The following is a 20,093-nucleotide window of genomic DNA, read 5'->3' as shown; positions in this document are numbered from 1 at the left end:
GGGGGTGGCGTAGGCTTCCTACAGTAATCCCTTAGAAACTTTTTTTTTGTTTCTATCTTTAGACAGTGCCAGCTATCAGCTGTGGGTGTGTTAAAATGCATGAGACAAGGATGGAGGATTAGTTAACACGTACATGGGTGTTTTTTTTTAAATAGTTTTAGGAAAAATCACAATCACACAATCACTGTTTTTTATAAAACAAATCTCTATCTGCATGAAAATACAAAAACACTCTACTGCCAAGAGCTTGCCAAACTAACAGACGGTGATATAGCCCTAACCCCAAAGACTTGTTGGCGAATAAGAAGCACTGAAACTGTGAGTTTTCTCTCTAAACATCATCACTGACAAACAGTGTTCATAAAAAGTTTCCCATGCAAGTTTTCTAAAGGATTAGTTTTTCAACTTAAACTTAAAAGCTGTGTCTGCACGTGGACACGAGGCCGAGAAGCCTAGAAAGGCCAAAAATACCCATGTACGTGTGATTTGTTATACACACACACAAGACATGTGTCTTTGTGTGTATAACAAACAGTCTTTCTGTACGTTTATGCTTACAGCAATGGCTTACAAGCTGGAGGTCTGGACCTCCCCCAGAGGGCCAAAAGATAAATGTGAGAGGCTAAACGCTACAGGCTGGGAAAGAAAAGCTGTGGAGGAGGAAACATGTCTCATCATTGTATCTATGCTGAAAGGACTGGGCAAGTCATCTCAAACTGTAACGGAAATATTACAAAAATGAAAAACAGGGAATGAAAAAGAGAGTTTCAAGTATTAGAAATATTACTGTATATTGTCATATTTCTGTCCAATACGGCATCATCTGCCTGAAGACACAGAGGCAGCATGTTATAGCATGTTTTTAAGAGTGGGATTTAATTCCAAATACCTTTACAAATTATCAAAAGGCATGATTTTAGCCTCAAACTAGTCACATGAATCAGAAAGAAAGCAAAACAGTTGCCATGATTTTAAAAAGTAGCGCTTTATTTTTTAAGCTGTAAATTTTACATCCAGTGACTCTGTCCAGCATTTCTGATTTCTCCTTTACTCAAAACATACAACTTTGAAAAAGAAGCAAAGACATCTCACTTTGTTCTCAGCACTTCCAAGTGTTGCAAAAAAACAACTGATAAGACTAAATAGACCATGAAGAACCTGCCTGGTTAACAAAAACGCGAAAAAAATTAAATTAAATTTAAATTTAATTTAATTTAATTGTTTTGGGAAATCTGACAAACATTAATTGTGCCACTAGGATTGTTTAAATACAAATTGATACACTAAGCAGTATACAGTGTGGAGTTTCAGTTCCATTCTTGATGTTTGGGGTTGATTATCAGCAAAATTTGCAATACTTGAGAACTGAATCTGACCTGAACTCGATTCTGAGATTAAGAAATAACTAAGATGTGAGACTTTTCAGAAAAATCACTCACTGTCTATGTAATTACTACTTGAAAGAATTCTTCATTGTGCTTAAATATGTATTAGTAGAGGCTCCATAATGTAGGGGTTAAAGCATTTGCCTACAAAGCAGAAGATCACACGTTTAGGACTAGGAGAAGACATAAATCCCTGGGAGGAAGGGCATCTGGAAGGACATCAAAATCTGTGCCAAATCAAATATGTGGATCCATCCACTGTGGCAACCCCCTGCAAATAAGTGAGCAGCTGAAAGAAGCTGAGATAAGAGTTCATATGAATAAATAAGACACTAATTAACAAACATTTGCAACGCCGCTGGTTGTGTTGTGGCATATGCTGTGGATTATACAGGTTTTCCTACATACTGATTTGTTTTTTGAAATAGAGTGTTAACAGTAGTTTTAAAGCAAAATTATTAAAAAATAAATAAATAAATACATCCAGTTGATATGTATTCAGAACACATTTCTCTTTTTCAAAACTTTACGGGGCCTTATTAAAATGTAGGACAACAAAGGTTGTTGTTTCAGCATCGAAATGAAAAATTAAGAGCCTGTTCTAAATGTGACTGACTTAAATCAGCCTGTGTCTTTGATAAATACCATAGATAACAAGAATTCACTGTTTGCTTACACATTATCTATGCGTGCATTGCAAATAATTGTGTTGCTCATTAATAGCTCTTGATTAGGTTCAGTCCATTATCAGGATCGGAGCCTCTGCAGTTTTAAAATGTAATCATTTCATCATATATATAAGTAAGTGGCATAAAATCCAATTATGGATCAAATTTTATACATTTTCTGGTGACGTCATTTGCATAACAATACACCAACGGTGAAGGCAGTGTAAAGAATAAAGAATGTTGTTAGTGACCATCACTAATGAGCCTCGTTCTTTTGCCCAGAGTGTGATGTCGTTCTTGTTAATGAGTCATTGACTGACTGTAAATGTGCCCCCCTCTGTGGTGTCAGCTTTACAACCTTGTGAGGACAATTTACAGCCCAAGGTGATCTGAGTCTTAGCTGCAGGATATACAAAGTGTGACTAGATAATGTGACTCAGCTCTTGTAAGTAAAACTAGCTATAGTGTCAATTTTTAATAGCCAGTTGTAGAGGATGTTAATGTGGCTCACATGAGTATCCCCTGAAGAACAATGGTACATGAACATGGAAAAGAGGCTCTGAAAGAGCTTCTGTTCTGGAAAGAAGAATTTGACAGTCACAGAGAGACAATAAGATTGATAACCTCACCTGACCTAATGGTTATACTCGGCTTTATTTACATACACCTGTAAAAGTGATTTAAGTCATTCAAACTAGTCTGCTTTATTTTATATTTCAGAGTTTATTGAATTAAAATGTGTAAATCTGCAAATACTGAGAGGCATTTCTGTTGATTTTCAGAACATACACAAAATATATACATCATATATGATCTCTATGACAGTGCTGGGTGAAAACCTTTATATTAGATTACAATAATCTGCATTCAGTGAGTGCATAGTTAATAAGAATACTGGTTATGCATTATAAGGCCGATCACGGGAATGTCCATAGTGTACAGAAAATACCAATGATTTTAAATAATAAAATATACATCTGGAACATTGCAAACCTGCACACATGAATGACTATCACACTTTTATTTGGAATCAGTTTCAACAGATGGGACGAAGTAATATCTATACTCTATAAGGCAGTCTCAACAACTAATTTTTTATAACCTTTCGCTGTAATTGAAACTCTTGAGTGCAGTGCGCAAACTGAGGAAGTTTTCACATAGGCAGAGGAAAATGCCAGGGGTAGCTTAGAGTTCATCTACAGCCCGTGGCCTCCTCAGGTCTGTTAATAAGCATAGACTTTTAAAGTTTATGCACAACAAAATGCATAATTTCTTTTGGGCTTATGATTCGCCTGTTCTTGTCAATTAAAAAGCTGAAGACAACTAAGGATGACATAGACTTTATTCTTTGTGCTGTGTTAAACAGGGAGCACACGCCAAGCATCCACATGGGTTAACAAAGTGGATAGAGCAGAGTAAGCACCCCGGGCAAGATTCAGTAAAAGAGGTGCCCTTCCAAAACAAAGGCTCTAACTGTTTGCACCACATCCTGACATCAAGTGATACACCATAAAGTAATAAATACAGATTTTACATAAAACAACACACATTTAAAAAGGCTCATTGTATTTGACAGAGATTCCCTGACATGCATAACTAATGAAGTTTCTTGCCTTTTAAAAGATGAGCTGGTGTGTCTGTCCTCCTATTAGCAGCCTTAGTCGTCTGGTGCAACCAAGAAGGAAACAGCTAGAGCACTCCTCAGTTTAGAGTTGTTGTTTTTTTTTTGTTTGTTTGTTTGTTTTAAATCGGACATCTAAAACAGGAAATGATGCTTGAGATGCTTGGATATCAACCTTGTGAGGTATGTTTAAAAATGAATATAGATTCAAAGATAATGTGAGAGGTTAAATTGAAATTTCTCGTCTTAAACTGACACAAATGTGTCTTTGCCATTTATGATACTGCATTATGTATCTAAATTGAATCATAAACTACAGCGTCCACATTTTGCAATCCTGAAACTGATTCGTAATTGCATCAAACGTAAGCGAGCACAGGACGGGAAGGTTTAAATATAAACTTGGAAAGGCGAGGGGGATTGGAGCAGCTCTGCTCAATTTAAAATGTTACAGCCAGACAGACACTGCCTCTGAAGTTTGTTTATTTGCCTGCAGAAGCTTTTCTGGATCATTAATGCTGTGTGGGGATTAATGATCTACAGAAATCAAATTTATCCTTAAGCGGCGAGTGCAGAGATAGGAGCGCGTGCAATATTTGTTCCTTAAAATATGTGGACTGTTACTGAGGAGCCGCAGAAAGTAGTGGAGTTGAAGAAAAATATGTGGAAACTGTTTACTCCTGAGACTTTGAGATAACAACTCTTGACAGCGTCTCAAAAGAAAAATGCATAATGCATTGTAGGATTTGAAGTCTCTGTCAAGTTGATTTTAATATTATATTCTGTACTGTAAAATACAAAGAACAGACAAGACTTTGAGCTATATTTAGAGTTGTTTTTAATAAAAGACAACTTTGAAACAGCACTTATAAAAAGCAGCACTCATTTTGAAATGAGCTTCCATCTTTTGGTGCTATTTCATTGCTACTGTGGCCAAGCTGCATATTTGCATAACTTCTCTTTCAGTAGTTGGAGCAGTTCTGTGGAGCCTCCTGCAACCATCAACACACCCATTAATCTTTAGATCAGATATCCTACCTCTCACATACATATTCATTTTTCTTGGCATTTTCCTCACTCATCTTTCCACTCATAGGTTCAGACTCACCTGGAGAACCCAACCAAGTACCACATCCAACGGTCCCAGCAGCAGCAGGTGAAGAGGTACCTGGGAAAGCTTGGTTCTCAGGCGTTGAGCTTGCCCTGCCCCAACCAGTCCTCTGACCACGGGGGCATGCCGCCAGGGCCGGGCAACAGTGCCCCTAACAGCCCTATGGCCTTATTGACCCTCAACTCTAACTGCGAGAAAGAGGTGAGGTCTCCATAGTTGTTTAGGCTGTTTTTTTATTCAACCCTCTCAAGGCAGGCGTTGCCGATTTGCAACAGTTAAAAACTAACAACCTGATTACCCCACATACATATTTTATGAGGTTTTTTTTACTCAGAAGTACCACTGCAGGACTTGGTTGTGCATTAGCAACAAAAAGTTTCATTTGAGCCTGAGAGGGTTAATGATGCTTGGACATTAATTGATCAGTAATGCTGGACTTATTTGTACTTTGTCTGGTTTTAGATGGACGATGTAATTGATGACATTATTAGTCTGGAGTCCAGTTACAGCGATGACATCCTCGGTCTAATGGACCCAGGACTTCAGATGGCAAACACGGTATGTATGCTCATGATTTATCCATACCAGCCAGTTTACAACATGACTGCATTTCATTTGATGTGTCTTGGGGTAAAACAGAAGCAAATTCCATGATGTCAGATTTCAACCTTGATGTAATACTTTGGCCTTGTAATTTATCTCTTCTGTGCTGCGCTTCATATGTAACTGTCATTTGTTAACACAATAATATGTATAATATTACGTCTTTTTCTCTCTGTTTTAAATCTCAATTCTTTTAATTCTCAATTCCCCAGATCCCTGTGCCTGCTAACCTCATTGACATGTATGGCAATCAGGGTATGCCCCAGCAAGGTCTGCCCATCAGCAACTCCTGCCCTGCCAACCTGCCAAACATCAAAAGGGAATACTCTGGTAAGCATGAAAATTACTCAGAGCTATAGAAATAAAAATAAATAAAGTTCTTACAGATGTTTAACTTGTGCCATTTAACAATATCTGTTCAGCTTCTGTATCGCACAGGCAACAGTAATTCTGTAACAACATATGATAATGTAACGTTCTACTCTCCAGGCCTTTGCGCAGCTCATTATATAGCATTTTGTATCCAGTCCAGCTTTTGTAATCCTCCTCTGTGTGGCGATGTTGACTTTACATGATTATGTCTTCTATTGTCTTGTATTGCATTTCAATTCTGTACATTGTGATAATGAAAACAACATTATTACTCATGTAGTTTCACAATCCCCGGCCATCATGCATATGCTGGATAAGTCAGGATCCTGTGGCAAATTTGACACCTATCAAAGGCCTGAAGGGTTCCCTGTGGGTACGTCTGAGTATTTAGCTTTAAAATGTGGATGCTGCACATTTTGTATACGTGCTTTGTCGGGTTAGTCGATCAACCAAAATGCGTTTTGTTCAGAAGCAGAGGTAAGAGCCCTGGCAAAGGAGAGGCAGAAGAAGGACAACCACAATTTGAGTAAGTGAGAATATTTAAATGTGCTTTTGGTTGTCACAGGGTTAACTATTAAACTACATTTTTAAGTACATTAGCAAATTCTTGTTAATATCTATATATTTATACTTATATTCCTAGTTATACTTTCCCCTTTCTGTTTTTGTTCTGCAGTTGAGAGAAGGCGACGGTTTAACATCAATGATCGAATTAAGGAGTTGGGAACTTTAATTCCAAAATCAAATGACCCGTAAGTTACTTAATATATTCTTACATTAACTCTTCTAAAAATACATGTAATGGCAACCACAAACATCCAGCCAGTCTAATGCAAGATTAATAACTCAGTGTTCAAGATTAGTGGAGAGATTTGCTGCTTATGAAACAGCAAACGGAAATGATTTGTGTTTTAATTGCATTTTTCTAGCTGGTCATTCAGTTATATGCAGTTTGTAGTTATACAGATCTTTCGATTTAGGCAAATGTTGTAAATTTGTAAATGTAATATGAGGCTTATAATGATTACACTGTCAAATTCAGCTTTTAACCATATTCTTCTCTCATCGCTGTGCCCTTTGACCTCGCCTGTGGGTCTAAAAAGATCCCAGTTGCTTTTGTTATGTCTGTTCAGCCCTGGTTGTTTTGATTAAGTCCAGCTGGTTCCTCCACCCACATGCACAAATTCAAGATTCTCACCAGCAGATCTGGTTTAAATGAGTACACATTTATGAAAAAGTATGAAAAAGCAGGCACACATTTTCTTTCTAGCATTGCCAATTTTTATTAGTTGCCTGTAAGGTGTAAGTACCACTTCCAACTTGACCTAACTTAACCTTAACTGTACAAATGAAATCCTCAGGAGGGATGTTTTCCCATAAAGTTGACTAAAGATCATTTTTTATTCCTGCAAAACATCTGCTGCAACATTCATGTTTTTTTCAGGGAGCTCAGGGTCATCCTTATGACTGCTTGTGACTCAGGCTACCTATTGTGCATAAACGTCTTGTGCAGTAACAATTTCTGCAAAGAACTTTATGACCTCTGCAAAAGTTCTGCTCATTTTTCCTCAATCTTATTCTCTCCTCTTTCTTAATTGTTAACTGCAGAGGCGTACATTAGACTATCTACTGACATTTAAACGTTTGGATGTAAAAATAATGGTTCCTTTTTAAATATCAGAGATATGCGCTGGAACAAAGGCACTATCCTGAAGGCATCAGTGGACTACATCAGGAAACTGCAGCGGGAACAGCAGAGGGCCAAGGAGCTGGAGAATCGTCAGAAGAAGCTTGAGCATGCCAACCGGCATCTGATGTTGAGAATACAGGTAAAAGCTTTGATGAAGATGAGAAAATTCAAAAATGTGTCACGTGTAGGGATTTCAAAGGGGAGGAGAAAAACGTTTATACTAATGTTGGAAGAAATGAATACACTTTTATGAGATAGCTTAAGGGAAAACGAGGAAAGGCACAGATTCCTACTGCAAAGTTGTTAAGATCGTCATCTTGTAACAAATTGATCATAAGATGAGAGGAGCCTGAATCTGTGATCAACACTGAGCTCTTTGTAGTTAATTAGAGTTGCACATCGGTGTATTAGAGGAGGAAAAAGAAAACCTTCTGCAAGTTTTAAATGTTAAATGACTCTGTTACAGTCAGTTGGATATTTAAAAACCTTCACTTGGCAGCTTTGCTAACTATCTCCCACTCTGCTTTTCAGCAAAGAAAAGGCAATACTTTAACATTCATCCTCAAACCTCAAACTAGAAGATTAGGAGTGCTCACTAACCTAATGCCTAACCTGCACGTGTTTGTGTCGCTCTCTGGCTTACAGGAATTAGAGATGCAGGCGCGGGCTCACGGTCTGGCCATTGCATCTTCAGCGCTCTGCTCTGCTGAAATTGGGGTACGGACCATCAAGCAAGAACCTGCTCTGGAGGACTGTCACCAGGACCTGTACACACTCCATCCCCATCACCAACAACACCCCGCCTGCACTCCTGAAACACCCAGCAACCTCGAGCTAAACGAAGGCCACTCTAACTTCTCCGAGGGCCACTACGGCGTTCACAGTAAGTCGGGCTCCAAACTCAGCGACATCCTCATGGAAGACACCTTATCACCGGTGAGAGGGGGCGACCCTCTGCTCTCATCAGTCTCCCCAGACACCTCAAAGGACAGCAGTCGCAAGAGCAGTGTAAGCATGGATGAGAATGAGGGTTGTTAGCACCCCCTACTGGAACACTCCTCTCCTGCATTTTCAGCCCCTCCACCTACTGCTACAAGTCAGTGGCAAACACACTTTGAGCTGCTGGAAAGGCTTTCTTCTGTTTGTTGTCCTTTCTCCGTTTGTTTTACTCCTCCTCTCTCCCACCTGTGTTTACATGTATTGAATCTTTTTCCAAATTGTTTGTTTGTTTTCTCGTGTTATGTCTTTTCAAGCCCTTGACCCTGATTTCAAGGACTGATTTTTTTTAAGTGTTTGCTTTAATCAATACTTTGATGACAATGAGTTACAAAAAAAGAAGTTTTTATATTTAAAAAAAAATATGCATTTATCTTTGGATAGAGGCTAGATTATCCTTTTTTTCTATTGATTCCAAAGAATCTAGGGAAATTATAAATCATGGTCAGAAATGTAGATATTTTGTGGTGAGATAAGCACTGCTTTTTAAATCAATAGCAATAATAGAAGGAAAAAGATCTATTTATTACTATAGTGCTTTACACTCTGTGTGTCTTAGATTGAACTTGAATGTGCCAATGCCTTATTAAGATGTGTATACATCGTTGTCGTATTGCTATGCACGTGTTGGCTGTTAGAGTCTTTGTCAGTCTTCCAGTTGAAATTTCTTGCTTGACAAATATGAAATCATCTGTAGATTATATAAATACACACGCGTGTGTAAACAAGATGTTATGAATACATTCCCCTTAAAGCTAATTTATTACATGGAGCCATTATTAATAAATGAAAGCACATTTAAGAAATTAATAAATAAAAGCTAGAATCTCTCTTTTAAGATAATTACAATGAACTCATTACATGAGAATAATTTTAGTCTTTTATTCAGTGTTATACATTCACCACACACTCTTTAACTAGCCAGTGCCAATTACAGACACAGTATGTTACCAGTACATTCCTCATTGCCAAAACTGCCAAAATACCCCCAAATTTGTCTCAAAACTAGTAGAATAAAAATAGGCTATAAATGGTCTGACAAGAAGCTGTTGTCACTTGATAGCTCTAGATTTCTTAATTATAGAAATCTTTATTTTTTTTTTTAATCTAATAGATGTTAGTCAATTATTGTAATGGTTTTTTTTTTATCTTTAGTGATCAGACAGACATGACTGGTTAAACTTAGAGTATTCCAGTACAGACTCCATACTGTAATACTGCAGACCTGTTAATCTCAGATTTTTACAAATTTCCATTGATTTCCTAAATTATTCTTGTTGGTTTTTTTTTTTTTTTTGATATACCACATCAGTGACATTTCACATTCAGGACATTTTTTTTCATGATGTGAACATTTATATTGCCAAGGAGTATAAGGAGACTGCTTTGGGATTTTGTATGAAATGCGTGACATTGTCAAAACACTGGAATGACTTCTGATAATTGAAACCTGGTTTGTTTGTCTGTCTTTCTTTTAAATCTGAGCACAAACTAACTATTTCAAATGCATACAGAATCTTGTGAAAAGCTGTGGATTCTTGGATGGTTGTTGTATATTTCCACAGTTTGTTTTGAACAGTTCTAGCATGTTCCATAGGTATGCCTTTTTAACAACCACCTGCCATATACTACGAGCCCTGTTGCAGCACAGCCTCCATTTTGTCAAACTATGCAATGGTTAAAGTTGTGCCTGTAAAGCAGCATCATGTCTTCAAAGGGGTTTCTCTTTATGAATGAGTCTGAAATGGTGTCGAGGCAATTATCTTTTCATTTAAGTGCCTTAAACTTGTTTTGGTTTTTTTACCCTGAAGATGGAAGAGAAGGAAAAAAAATGTTTTGTTGATGTTTATATTGGTGTGTGGAGCTTCGTAGAGCTATACTACAAGTCCCTCAAACAAAAGAACCACGAGTATTGTTATTATGGAACGCCAAAGTGTTCAACATTAAATAAGGAAGTAAATTAGGAAATAAGTCATTATAAATGCAGAGTAAAATATATAAGTAATTAATAATTATACCCCGACATAATATTTGAATTAGTGTTCTGTATTATTATCATTAATTACTTAGTATGTTGATTGACTTAGAAATCTACTGACTTCTTCAACCGTTGTCTCCACTCCACTGAAGTTGGGTCATGGTAGCAGCAGTCTGAGCAGGGGATACCTGATGTCCTTTCCTCAGCAGAGCTTACCAATTTCTGCTTGGTTTCACCAAGGTGTTTCGAGGCGTAATAAGATAAATAATCCCTGGTCTGCCCAAGGGTCTTCTCTCAAATGGGTGTACACAGAAAACCTCCAAAGTGAAGCTCCCAGTAGATGTCCAATCCACCCCAACTGCTTCATCTCAACATCTCTGAGTTCCTTCCAGATATCCATGCTCATTATCCTGTCTCTAAGGCTGAGCTCAGCCAACCATACTTTTCTTGCAAATACAGATCTACAGATCTAATAAAGATCTGGTTGTTAACTACCAAAGTAACCTCTATAAGTGCAATTGGCGAGCCTTTCTTCAAGAGTGCCACCAGGTCCTTAGGTTGCTACTGCAACAGGCACCAATGACCTTTTGAGCAGAGCTAATGCCAGCCACCTTTGCAGTAGAGGCTTTGAATATGAACAAGAATGAGCTGCTGAGCCACTGATTCTTATAGTGGGGAACCTGGATGATCAGGGTAATATATACAGTGAATATATTCACACGATTTCTGTAAGGAAAATAATCAAAGATGGCTGTCATGCTAACCTTCTAGAGGTTTTTTTTTTTTCGCTACCAAAAAAACATGGCCACTAATCCCAGTCCTGCATTTACCTGAAAGTGTCGTTGTGCAGTGCTACAGCTTCACAAAGCCAGTAATGATGCTGTAGACTAATAGTGTTATTATATTTGACTTATTTATATACCTATGATTAATATTCAAATACTATATATATTTATGTAGTACTGAACACTTTGGAACTCCATATTTTTAGCTCTTCATTTAATTTTTTTCAAATGACGTTTTACACTGAAAGCAGTGTTTCTTAGGTTTCTAGGTGACAACTTTGAATGTAGGTCTCAGTAATAACTGCCAAATTGTGTGCCACATGAAGGCAATACATTTCTACAAAGACACAACCTGCAAAACAAAGCCACCTTTCTTAGTGGTGTTTAACCTCTTTTGTTATAAGCAATATATGGATCGTTACCCAAAGGTTATATGTAAAATGCAAATAAGTACACGGTTAGAGTTCAGTCTTGTATGTGGAAAGAACATTGTAGAGAATATGACTCAAGATTTACTCAACAGCAGCTCAGCTATCTTACAGTGTTGCCATCCAATGAGGATGCTAACTATGAAATCCAAGTTCTTGAACAAGCTGAGAAGTGAACCTTGAGTTAATGTGTTGGTTTGTTTGGTTTTTTTGTCATTGATGAAGCTTCAGTGGACTGTAGATTGTTTCTTATGGTGACACAGGTCCAGGGACTGATTCGAAACAGTACAACACCCACATACCTGTAACATGGATCTGTGGCTAAACGTAGAACAGATAAATTAAATAACCCTAAAATGTGACTGTAAGAAAAGATATAAACATTACACTATGTGGTGGCAGTTACTTAAAGCTGTCACTTAACTCGTTTCTCATAATGACTCTCTGAGCTGTAAATTGTTATGGCATGTTATGAATAAACCACTAATGAAAAACTATGGTATGTTAGCTCAATTTAGGCCTTGTCTTCTAATTGTCATTCCTGTGGTTCATACAAACAAAGTTCTCTGCTGATGTTGCTACTGTTCTTATTGTTACAGTTTATAAGAGATGAATGTAGCAGTAGTTACTGTACCCACTGGTTTCAGATTAGTGAGCTCAAACTTGATGGTACTCAATGTGGAAACTATCTTGTGAGAAATATTAAAAGTTTTATTTGAATGTTGGTGGAGTTTGCCTTTATTTCCCTCTCAATACTAATTATACTTATTATAATTTATTATAATATAATAAACTCACATAAACAAACATCTTTGGTTTGTGTTCAGTTTTACTCATTTACTTAATTTACAAAGATTCAGTCATTTAGAATGCTACACTTTCAATTAAAAGGGATAATGCAACACAATAAGTTTAGTTAAACACATGTATCTTTTTTATAAGATAAAGTCCTCTTCTGTATATACAAAAATTATTGCATTGCTTTTGGTATTTTCTTTTTTTTTTTATTCTGCCAACTGCTTTTTGTAGCTTTTGCATTATATTATGGTGTGTTGTAAACCATTAACTAAAGTTGAGTTGAATGACCAGACGACCTGCTGAGTTCAAAATGAGCATCAGAATGGGGAAGAGAGGCAATTTAAGTGATTTTGAACATGGCATGGTTGTTGGTGCTAGAAGACCTGGTCTGAGTATTTTAGAAAGTGATAATCTGCTGAAATTTTCTCACACAACCATGTCTGGGGTTTACAGAAAATGGTCTGAAAAAGAGAAAATGACCAGTGAAAAGCAGTAAAATTGCCTTTTTGACGCCAGAGGTCAGAGGAGAATAGCCAGACTGCTCTGAGCTGATAGGAAGGCAAAAGTAACCCAAATATAGCTTGTTACACCAGGTGCCACTGTTGTCAGCTAAAAACGGGAAACTGCAGCTACAATACAGACAGACTTACCAAAGTTACATAATAGAAAAATAGAAAAACATTCCCCTGATCTAATCTTGTGTTTAGCCGTGACACTCGGGTGGTAGGGTCACAATTTGGTGTACAAAACATAAAAGCATGGATCCACCCTTCCTTGTATCAACAGTTCAGGCTGGTGTAATGATGTGGGGGATATTTTCTTGGCACACGTTGGGTCTCTTAGTACCAACTGAGCATTGTTTAAATACTACAGTCTACCTAAGTATTGTTTCTGACCATGTCCATCCCTTTAGGATCTTTTGATGTCTGCCTCAAGTAAGATAACGCACCATGTGACCAAGCTTAAATCAGCTCAAACTGGTTTCTTGAACATGGCAATGAGTTCACTGTACTCAGTGGCCTCCACAATCACAAGATCTAGTCCTGTAACCCTCCTTTGGGGATGTGGTGGACATGCAATTGAGAAATCAGCAGCAGTTGTGTATCTATATCATGTCTATATTGTCCACATTGTCATGTAAAATTCATTTGTCTCCTGATGAAGAAAGCTCATCAGTCCATTTCTTGTGGGCTTGGCAAAGAATTCCATCACCAATCATACCATGAAAGATTTCTACAAAATAAGAAAAAAAAGACACGCTAATGAGCATCCTTTATGTAACAGAGAGAGTGTAACTTGTAATGTCAACTGATTATTGAAAGAAAAGTTTTACTATATATTATTTTACCTGCAGTTCCCAATCCTGTGGGAAGAGGCATCCTCAGAGAGCCAGCAGAGTGCTTCAGACGCTCCTTAAGGGATTTCTGCACCAGCTCCAGAGTGCAGTCCTGGTGCCACACAGGAAGCTCCAGACTCAGCATGCATTGGATAATACGATTCTTCTCATCTACTGTGAGAAGTCCCTTTTGGACGGCCACATATACCATGAAGGACATATCGATGTTGACTGCCTCTCCGTGAAGCAGTGCTGGCAATATTCTCTGTGCAAAACATGGAGGTTACACTTAATTGTGTGCAGATAATCTCCAAAAAGTAACTGCTAATAAAATAATATCTAAATACGTTTACTCTGTAACAGTAATTCACATTTAAAGTGAACCTATTATGCTTTTCTTTTTCATCACTTGGGTTGCTATATGCAAACCCTTAAATAAGGATTATTTTGAGCTGTGAGTTTTACAAAGATACTATAAAAGAGTCCAAGAGTAGAAGATATTGAGCTGGAAATTAACATAGTAGGTCCCCTTTAATGAGTGAATTCATACTCTCAAATATTGCTACAATATTGTTATAGAATATTGTTACAATAGAAAATACTACTTGACCATTTCTAACTCTGGGCTGATGAGGTGACCAAAATCCACCAGCCTGTCCAGATCATCCTCCCACAAGTTAGGAGCCAGTTCCTCAAGCATTGTTTCTATAGCGATGCGGATGATGGCTGTGGCGCTGTCTTCCTGTTCAGGCCTGGTCTTGCAAACCTGCAGCTTGGTATGCAGCAGTTTCCTGCCCTCAGTCTCCATCAACTCAAACAGGCCCCGGTGCTTCATCAGAGTCATCTAAAGTGTATCAGTAGAATAACACTTAATAGCTGGCAATAAGTGAAAGAGAAGACACACACTCTATTCTAAACTGGAATATCTAATAATAAACAATCACATGCATTGCATTGTTGTACTGTGGGAAAATGAATTTCAAAGATTCCCTCCAGACATGTTTAATAGATATAAAAGTATTTAATATAAATACCAGATAAAACTTTCTTAAACAGTAAGCTGAAATCTTCTACATCACTGAAAGTATCAGAATGTGTGAACCTGTTCACATAATTTTCTTTCTCTTTTTTTTAATCCTTTAACTCAGTTTTAAAATAAGCATGAAGAAATCTTACCCCTGCGGAGCTGCACATACCATATCTGTCTGCACAGCATTGTGTGAGCTCCTTTGAGTGAAGGAACAACAAACAAAGCACATTTTTTGTGGGTGGGGGTGTCTTTAGTTTTTTCTTTTTTCCATGCTTCACAGCACACGGTGATAGACAGACACTAGAAACTATGAGGACTTTCAGGTTTAAAAGGAGCTGGCTTTCAGTAGCATGGGCACTTAAAGTTGTATATCTTATTAGGGATATTTTAAAATGTAGCAGCTTAAATCTAGGTTTTTGTGAGTAAGTAAATGCAGTAAACACTTCTGTGGTTAAATTGTGGTTACAAGAGGGTTAGTTGCAATGAGCCAAATGTCAAAACATCCAACTATGACGCTTGAATCAGCTTTGTGTATTCTGTGTCCAGATGAGAAAATGGTAGTATGCATTATTGATGAGCAAAAAAAAAAAATTCTGAATAATATCAAAACACAAAATCAGTGGGAAAAATGAATTTAGCATTATCTCTTAAGAACAAGCACCATTTTCATTTCCAATATTGACAACAAACTTGCAGCAAGGGAAGTATCAGCTGTCTTATTGATACATTTCAGTGCTTTTTGGAATACTGTAGAAGTTGTACACAACTATTATCTTGTTTGCAAATAGTATGGATCTTGTTCTCGCCAGTTATTACTTCCTGCCCACAAAATATTAAAAGTCTGACACCAAAGAAGATCAACAACAATGGCTTGAACAATAAGATCATTCTACTGTGAGCTGCAAGCAAATTACATACATTTAGGAGTTAATGGGCTGATACATGCAAGACCATCAGGAAACTCATTCTCTTGATCAGCCATCATGCAGCGACGAGCACCTTTAACATCTCTGCCATCCCATTAGAGATCTGACGTGGTGGGAGAGTTTGGAAGAATGAGCAGTCTAAGAAGGCTGCCACTGGTGGGACATAACTTCCCAGCTTGTTTTTCCCGCCGGCAAAGTTGACTCCTGTTTTTGCCCCTACACTTGCGTCGATATAAGAAAGTAGAGTGGTCGGCACTCGAATATACGGGGTCCTTCGGCGATAGAGAGATGCCGCCAAGCCCACCACATCCAGACAAACTCCACCGCCGATGGCTACGATTGGCTCGGAGCGTCTGTCGATACCAAACTCATGAACTTCCTCCAGGATCTTGGTCACTAACTCCATACACTTGTTCTCTTCAGTGGTGGGCAGAGGGAGAATCTTGTAAACGACCCCTCTGGCTTTAAAGTACTGAGAAACCTGGGAGCCATACAGCTTATTGACATTTTCATCAATGACAACAAATCGCTTCGGTGGTTTGCAGTTACTTAAGGTGTGTTTAAGTTCTTCTTCTCCTAAGTGACCCCAGAGCAGTGTGTCATTCGTGGGATCCAGTATGTTTTTGCACTGAATAACTCTGTAGGTGAACACAACAGGGCTGACCACTGTCCAGGAAACCCCATGTTCTGACTTGTTCTCATAGCTAGAGATAATTTCACAATAAAGTTAAAAAGAAAAAAGAAAAAGAAGGGAAAAACATTTAATTGCCTCCATTCAAAACACCTGCTAGAATACTAACCTATACCTTCCATTCAATACAAATTTACACTTCTACCTCACTTTATGTGGGTAAATACTGTTATTTACTTGACTTATTTTGTTTGAAAGCTGAAGTTACATTTTGTATAAAAGCAAATGTGTAACATTACATATTAACACAATAATAACCACCATTCTGCAAATGAATGCTTTTATTTTTAAGTCATTTAAAAGTCAGAGGTTTTGACTTCTAGTTGCCCTACAAAGCAGTATATTACTTGAAGTATTATCCCAGTGACATGTGGGAATAATGCACAAAGAAGTATTTCAATGTGCAACTACAACTGCAAAATATTTACATTTTACAAAGTGCCCCAACTCCTTTAGAATTGAGATTGTGCCACAAAAACCAGTGGATTTAGATAATGCAGGACTAAAAAGTCTTTGGAAAATAGCTTTGTAAATGTTTTATGATGAAGGAAATGCATGCAAGACCTAAATAGATTAGACCTCAAACATACACCCACTGATGAGTAAGACCCAATGTAAATGTGGCTTTTTTTATGAAAAAACTCCAAGTACATTTTGTTTTGCAAATGTTTTTGTCTGTGTTAACAAGAACTGTCAATGCAGCACTTTGACAAGTCAGTATTGTTACATTTACTCTTAAAAAAAACCCTCAATAAACAACTATCAAAGCTGCTTTTTCTAGAGCTGCTTTTGTTATTGCCTATAATAATTACTCTTTAACCTACGTCATTAGCGCTAAAATCTGGTTTGACCAGCTTTAACTGTAAGTGATAACACAATCCAGCTACTCTTTCATTCTGACTAATAAGGTGCTGCATTCTGGTTGGTGTAATGAGGTGTTATAACATTGTTATAAATGAGACTCATCTACTTCAGTGTAGTCTGAATGGCAAAAGAAAAACAAAGAACTATTGCATGTGAAAACAGAAAAACCTCTTTAAAATTTTGAGCTTGTAGTGTTGAGAAAATATCATTTCAGGGCCTTAAAAGGTCTTCTTCCACCACTGCTGTACATATTTTACATGGGTGACTGTAGCTTAAAATAGAAAGGCATTTCACTGCTCCATAGAGAATGCTAATCAGCATATAGTCAAAGAGTATAAATAGTGAACATACAGCATGACCGATGAGCACGAATATCTTTTAAATCATTATTTGTTTTTAAAGATCTGAGATTTTTCAGCAAAGTTTTTTAGTTTGTAAAACAACCTGATTAAATGTATTTGCCGATTACGGTTGGCAACTTGCCTGCTCCTATTGCACGTCACTGAGATATCAATAATTTTCCATTCTATACTTACATTTTAGCATCTGATAACTTTCCCTCTGCCAGCTGGAACTGGTCACTTTGTCGAATCCATGTTCCCTTCACTTGAACAAGATTAAACTTAGTTTGTTGTGAACAACTGGAGTTGTTATTTGAAATCATGTTCCCAGAGTCCCAGGCTGCCAAGTGTCTTCAGCCTACTATGTCTTTATTCATGCTAATGGCATACAGGGCGTCAGTGTGGAGGACATTACTCAACATAGCGTAAACCCCCACCCTACACTCCTGCATGCTGGACTGAGTCTCATGTTGGCATTTGGTTACTCGACTGCGTGGGGTGAGCATGGGATCAACTGAGGGCTATTTTCTTATTTTATTAATCTAACCAACTCTATTTTGGGGTGAGAAAGCAGTTAACAACTTGATGAATGTGATGACTCTAAAGAATGTTTGTGTCCACAAGTCTGCAAGTCAAAAATTCAAGGCAAGAGAGATTTTTTTAGCATGCCTCTTACATTTACATACCCAGCTTTGTAAGTTCTCCTGTATCCTGGCAGGCACCACAGCAGTTACAGTCCATTTGTTTGAAACTGCCCCCCTCCTCTGGATGGCATGATATATTTGTGTATGGGAAAATCGTGGCTCAGACATGTACCTTTTACAGAATAATTACCTCATGGAAATGACAATGGAGACAGGCAAACGTAAATGCTCCAAAGCAACCTGTTGGAGATAAAAAAGTAAAATACAACAAAGGAAATTCAAAGAAGGTATGTAAATTGCACGGTAGGAAATTACACCCTTTGAAAGTTGTTTCTACTGCATATCTCACCACAAACCATTGCCCCAATTACAATTTTAATAATTAACAACAGTTTCAAGCTGTTTAATTACAGCAACCATTCTTCCTTTAGTGCTACATAATCACTCTAGTGTCAGGCAGGTATGAATCATCAGAAAAAAAAGACTGCTGCTGCTGAACTTGTCAGAACACGGGGAAAAGCTGGATCCACCCCTTTTCCTGCCACCCAGGGAATTACAGGAATATCAAACAGTGTCCAACTTTTCTCCAAACTGGTGCCAGATTACATATCCCACTCACCAACTTGCCCAACGTCTTTCCTTAAAGACCGCCCATCACAGGTGTGTTTCCTTTCGAGAAAGGATATAAAGAAGAGAGGAAAGGTTTTTAATGCACAAACAATACAACTGTAAAACCATTAATGGGTTTTACAACCTACTAGTGAAGTTATTCTATCAGGCAGTTTGCAATATTCAAAGCGCCTGGGAGGTGCCATTTAAAGTATATAATAGAGAACAATTGCTCAGTAGGACTCAACAAGCAACAGTTCATTTGCACTCTGTAATTTGGCTCAACTTTGCTGGGTTGAGTAGGTGATTAGGGACACTCTATATACTGTGCAGAGTCAAAACACTCCTTTTGCCACATTATTCAGTCATTCATTTAATGTCCTCACTTTATTGTTGCCATTTGTAAAAAAAAACAAAAATGCAAAGCACTGTTTCAGCAATGGCACAAGGGGCTCTATAACAAAGTTGCATGCTGTTCTTGTTAAAGGTGATTACCGGTACGTGCTGGTATTAATTCAACCAGTGGTTTAATCTGTAGTATCTTCATCTGCAGGCCCTCTAAGTTTGAGCACATCGAGTACATCATAATGCACACACACACACACACCTTGTGACAACACTCTTGATCCATCAGTAACTTCTAATCAAGAAGCAGTGCAACAAATCTGTGACGGCATACGGGACCAAACATCAGTTCAGTTACAGTATTACATCAACGGAAGGTCAACAAAAGCCACTTATCTAACCCCTTCATTTATTAAGTAAAGAAAGACAAGACTTGCATAAAATGCTCTTTTATGCAACATTTATTATCTTGCCTCAACCAGTGTTTCTAACACTACATTGGTTTTTGTAAACAACACTTGCTTATAGTATGCACTTGCATATATTTAAAACTGACATATCACAATACTACAGTTAAAAAAAGTGTCCTTACTGCTGAGAAGTTGAGCTGTCAGCATTTGAAAAAAAAAATGCACCTAGCTTTAATTTTTGCATGTGAAACAATAAATTCTTCCCAAAATAACAATCAGAAAATCAAATCAAAGACACATACATTATTCACATATATCATGAGGAATTTATTATTCATAGAGATGCATTGGTTTACAATAATGGTAAATCTATAGTATCTACTCTTACAAGCTCAGTTAGAGCAAATTTCAATGTTGATGGAAGAGGTGAAAAAGACCAACAAGTATAAAGACGCTATGTGT

General features: G+C 37.6%; 2 protein-coding genes across 10 annotated transcripts in view; one reads left to right on the top strand and one right to left on the bottom strand.

Annotated features, from left to right (window-relative positions):
- LOC102291118 (melanocyte inducing transcription factor) overlaps positions 1-12,357 on the top strand; it is a 29,094-nt gene extending 16,737 nt beyond the window's left edge. For 6 of the 8 annotated variants that reach the window (XM_014334851.2, XM_014334848.2, XM_014334850.2 and 3 more), the window contains 8 exons: positions 4,771-4,986; positions 5,248-5,343; positions 5,601-5,718; positions 6,041-6,133; positions 6,230-6,286; positions 6,437-6,512; positions 7,442-7,589; positions 8,096-12,357. In XM_014334851.2, coding sequence (XP_014190337.1) covers positions 4,771-4,986; positions 5,248-5,343; positions 5,601-5,718; positions 6,041-6,133; positions 6,230-6,286; positions 6,437-6,512; positions 7,442-7,589; positions 8,096-8,488 — 1,197 coding nt within the window. In that variant the 3' untranslated portion in view covers positions 8,489-12,357. The remainder of the gene's footprint in view (positions 1-4,770; positions 4,987-5,247; positions 5,344-5,600; positions 5,719-6,040; positions 6,134-6,229; positions 6,287-6,436; positions 6,513-7,441; positions 7,590-8,095) is intronic. The other 2 variants (XM_042222698.1, XM_014334847.2) reach the window with 1 other exon arrangement.
- A 262-nt stretch (positions 12,358-12,619) lies between these two features.
- LOC102291434 (2-epi-5-epi-valiolone synthase) lies at positions 12,620-19,715 on the bottom strand. Of its 2 annotated transcripts, XM_005926250.3 has the most exons (6): positions 17,819-19,715; positions 15,801-16,431; positions 14,948-14,998; positions 14,382-14,615; positions 13,784-14,036; positions 12,620-13,668 (listed from the first exon to the last, which is right to left on the bottom strand). In XM_005926250.3, the coding sequence occupies exons 1-6, from the start codon at positions 17,944-17,946 to the stop codon at positions 13,580-13,582; spliced, it is 1,386 nt and encodes a 461-aa protein (XP_005926312.1). In that variant the 5' UTR covers positions 17,947-19,715; the 3' UTR covers positions 12,620-13,579. The 2 variants fall into 2 exon arrangements, with proteins under 2 accessions (XP_005926312.1, XP_005926313.1); XM_005926251.3 differs by lacking the exon at positions 14,948-14,998 and having other exon boundaries at positions 17,819-18,105.
- Between the last annotated feature and the right edge of the window lie 378 nt (positions 19,716-20,093).

Source organism: Haplochromis burtoni, unplaced genomic scaffold, assembly GCF_018398535.1.
Source record: "Haplochromis burtoni strain Fernald_Lab_line unplaced genomic scaffold, NCSU_Asbu1 Contig_91, whole genome shotgun sequence".
In the NCBI taxonomy this organism is placed as follows: domain Eukaryota; kingdom Metazoa; phylum Chordata; class Actinopteri; order Cichliformes; family Cichlidae; genus Haplochromis; species Haplochromis burtoni.
This window is presented reverse-complemented; position numbering and strand designations above follow the sequence as displayed.

Coding starts and splice junctions, on each gene's coding strand:
- LOC102291434 (XM_005926250.3), bottom strand. CDS start 17,946: ATGATTTCAAATAACAACTCCAGTTGTTCACAACAAACTAAGTTTAAT. Junction 14,999..15,800: donor GGATGGCAGAGATGTTAAAG/GTGCTCGTCGCT, acceptor CTTCACTCAAAG/GAGCTCACACAATGCTGTGC. Junction 13,669..13,783: donor CACAGGATTGGGAACTGCAG/GTAAAATAATAT, acceptor CTTATTTTGTAG/AAATCTTTCATGGTATGATT.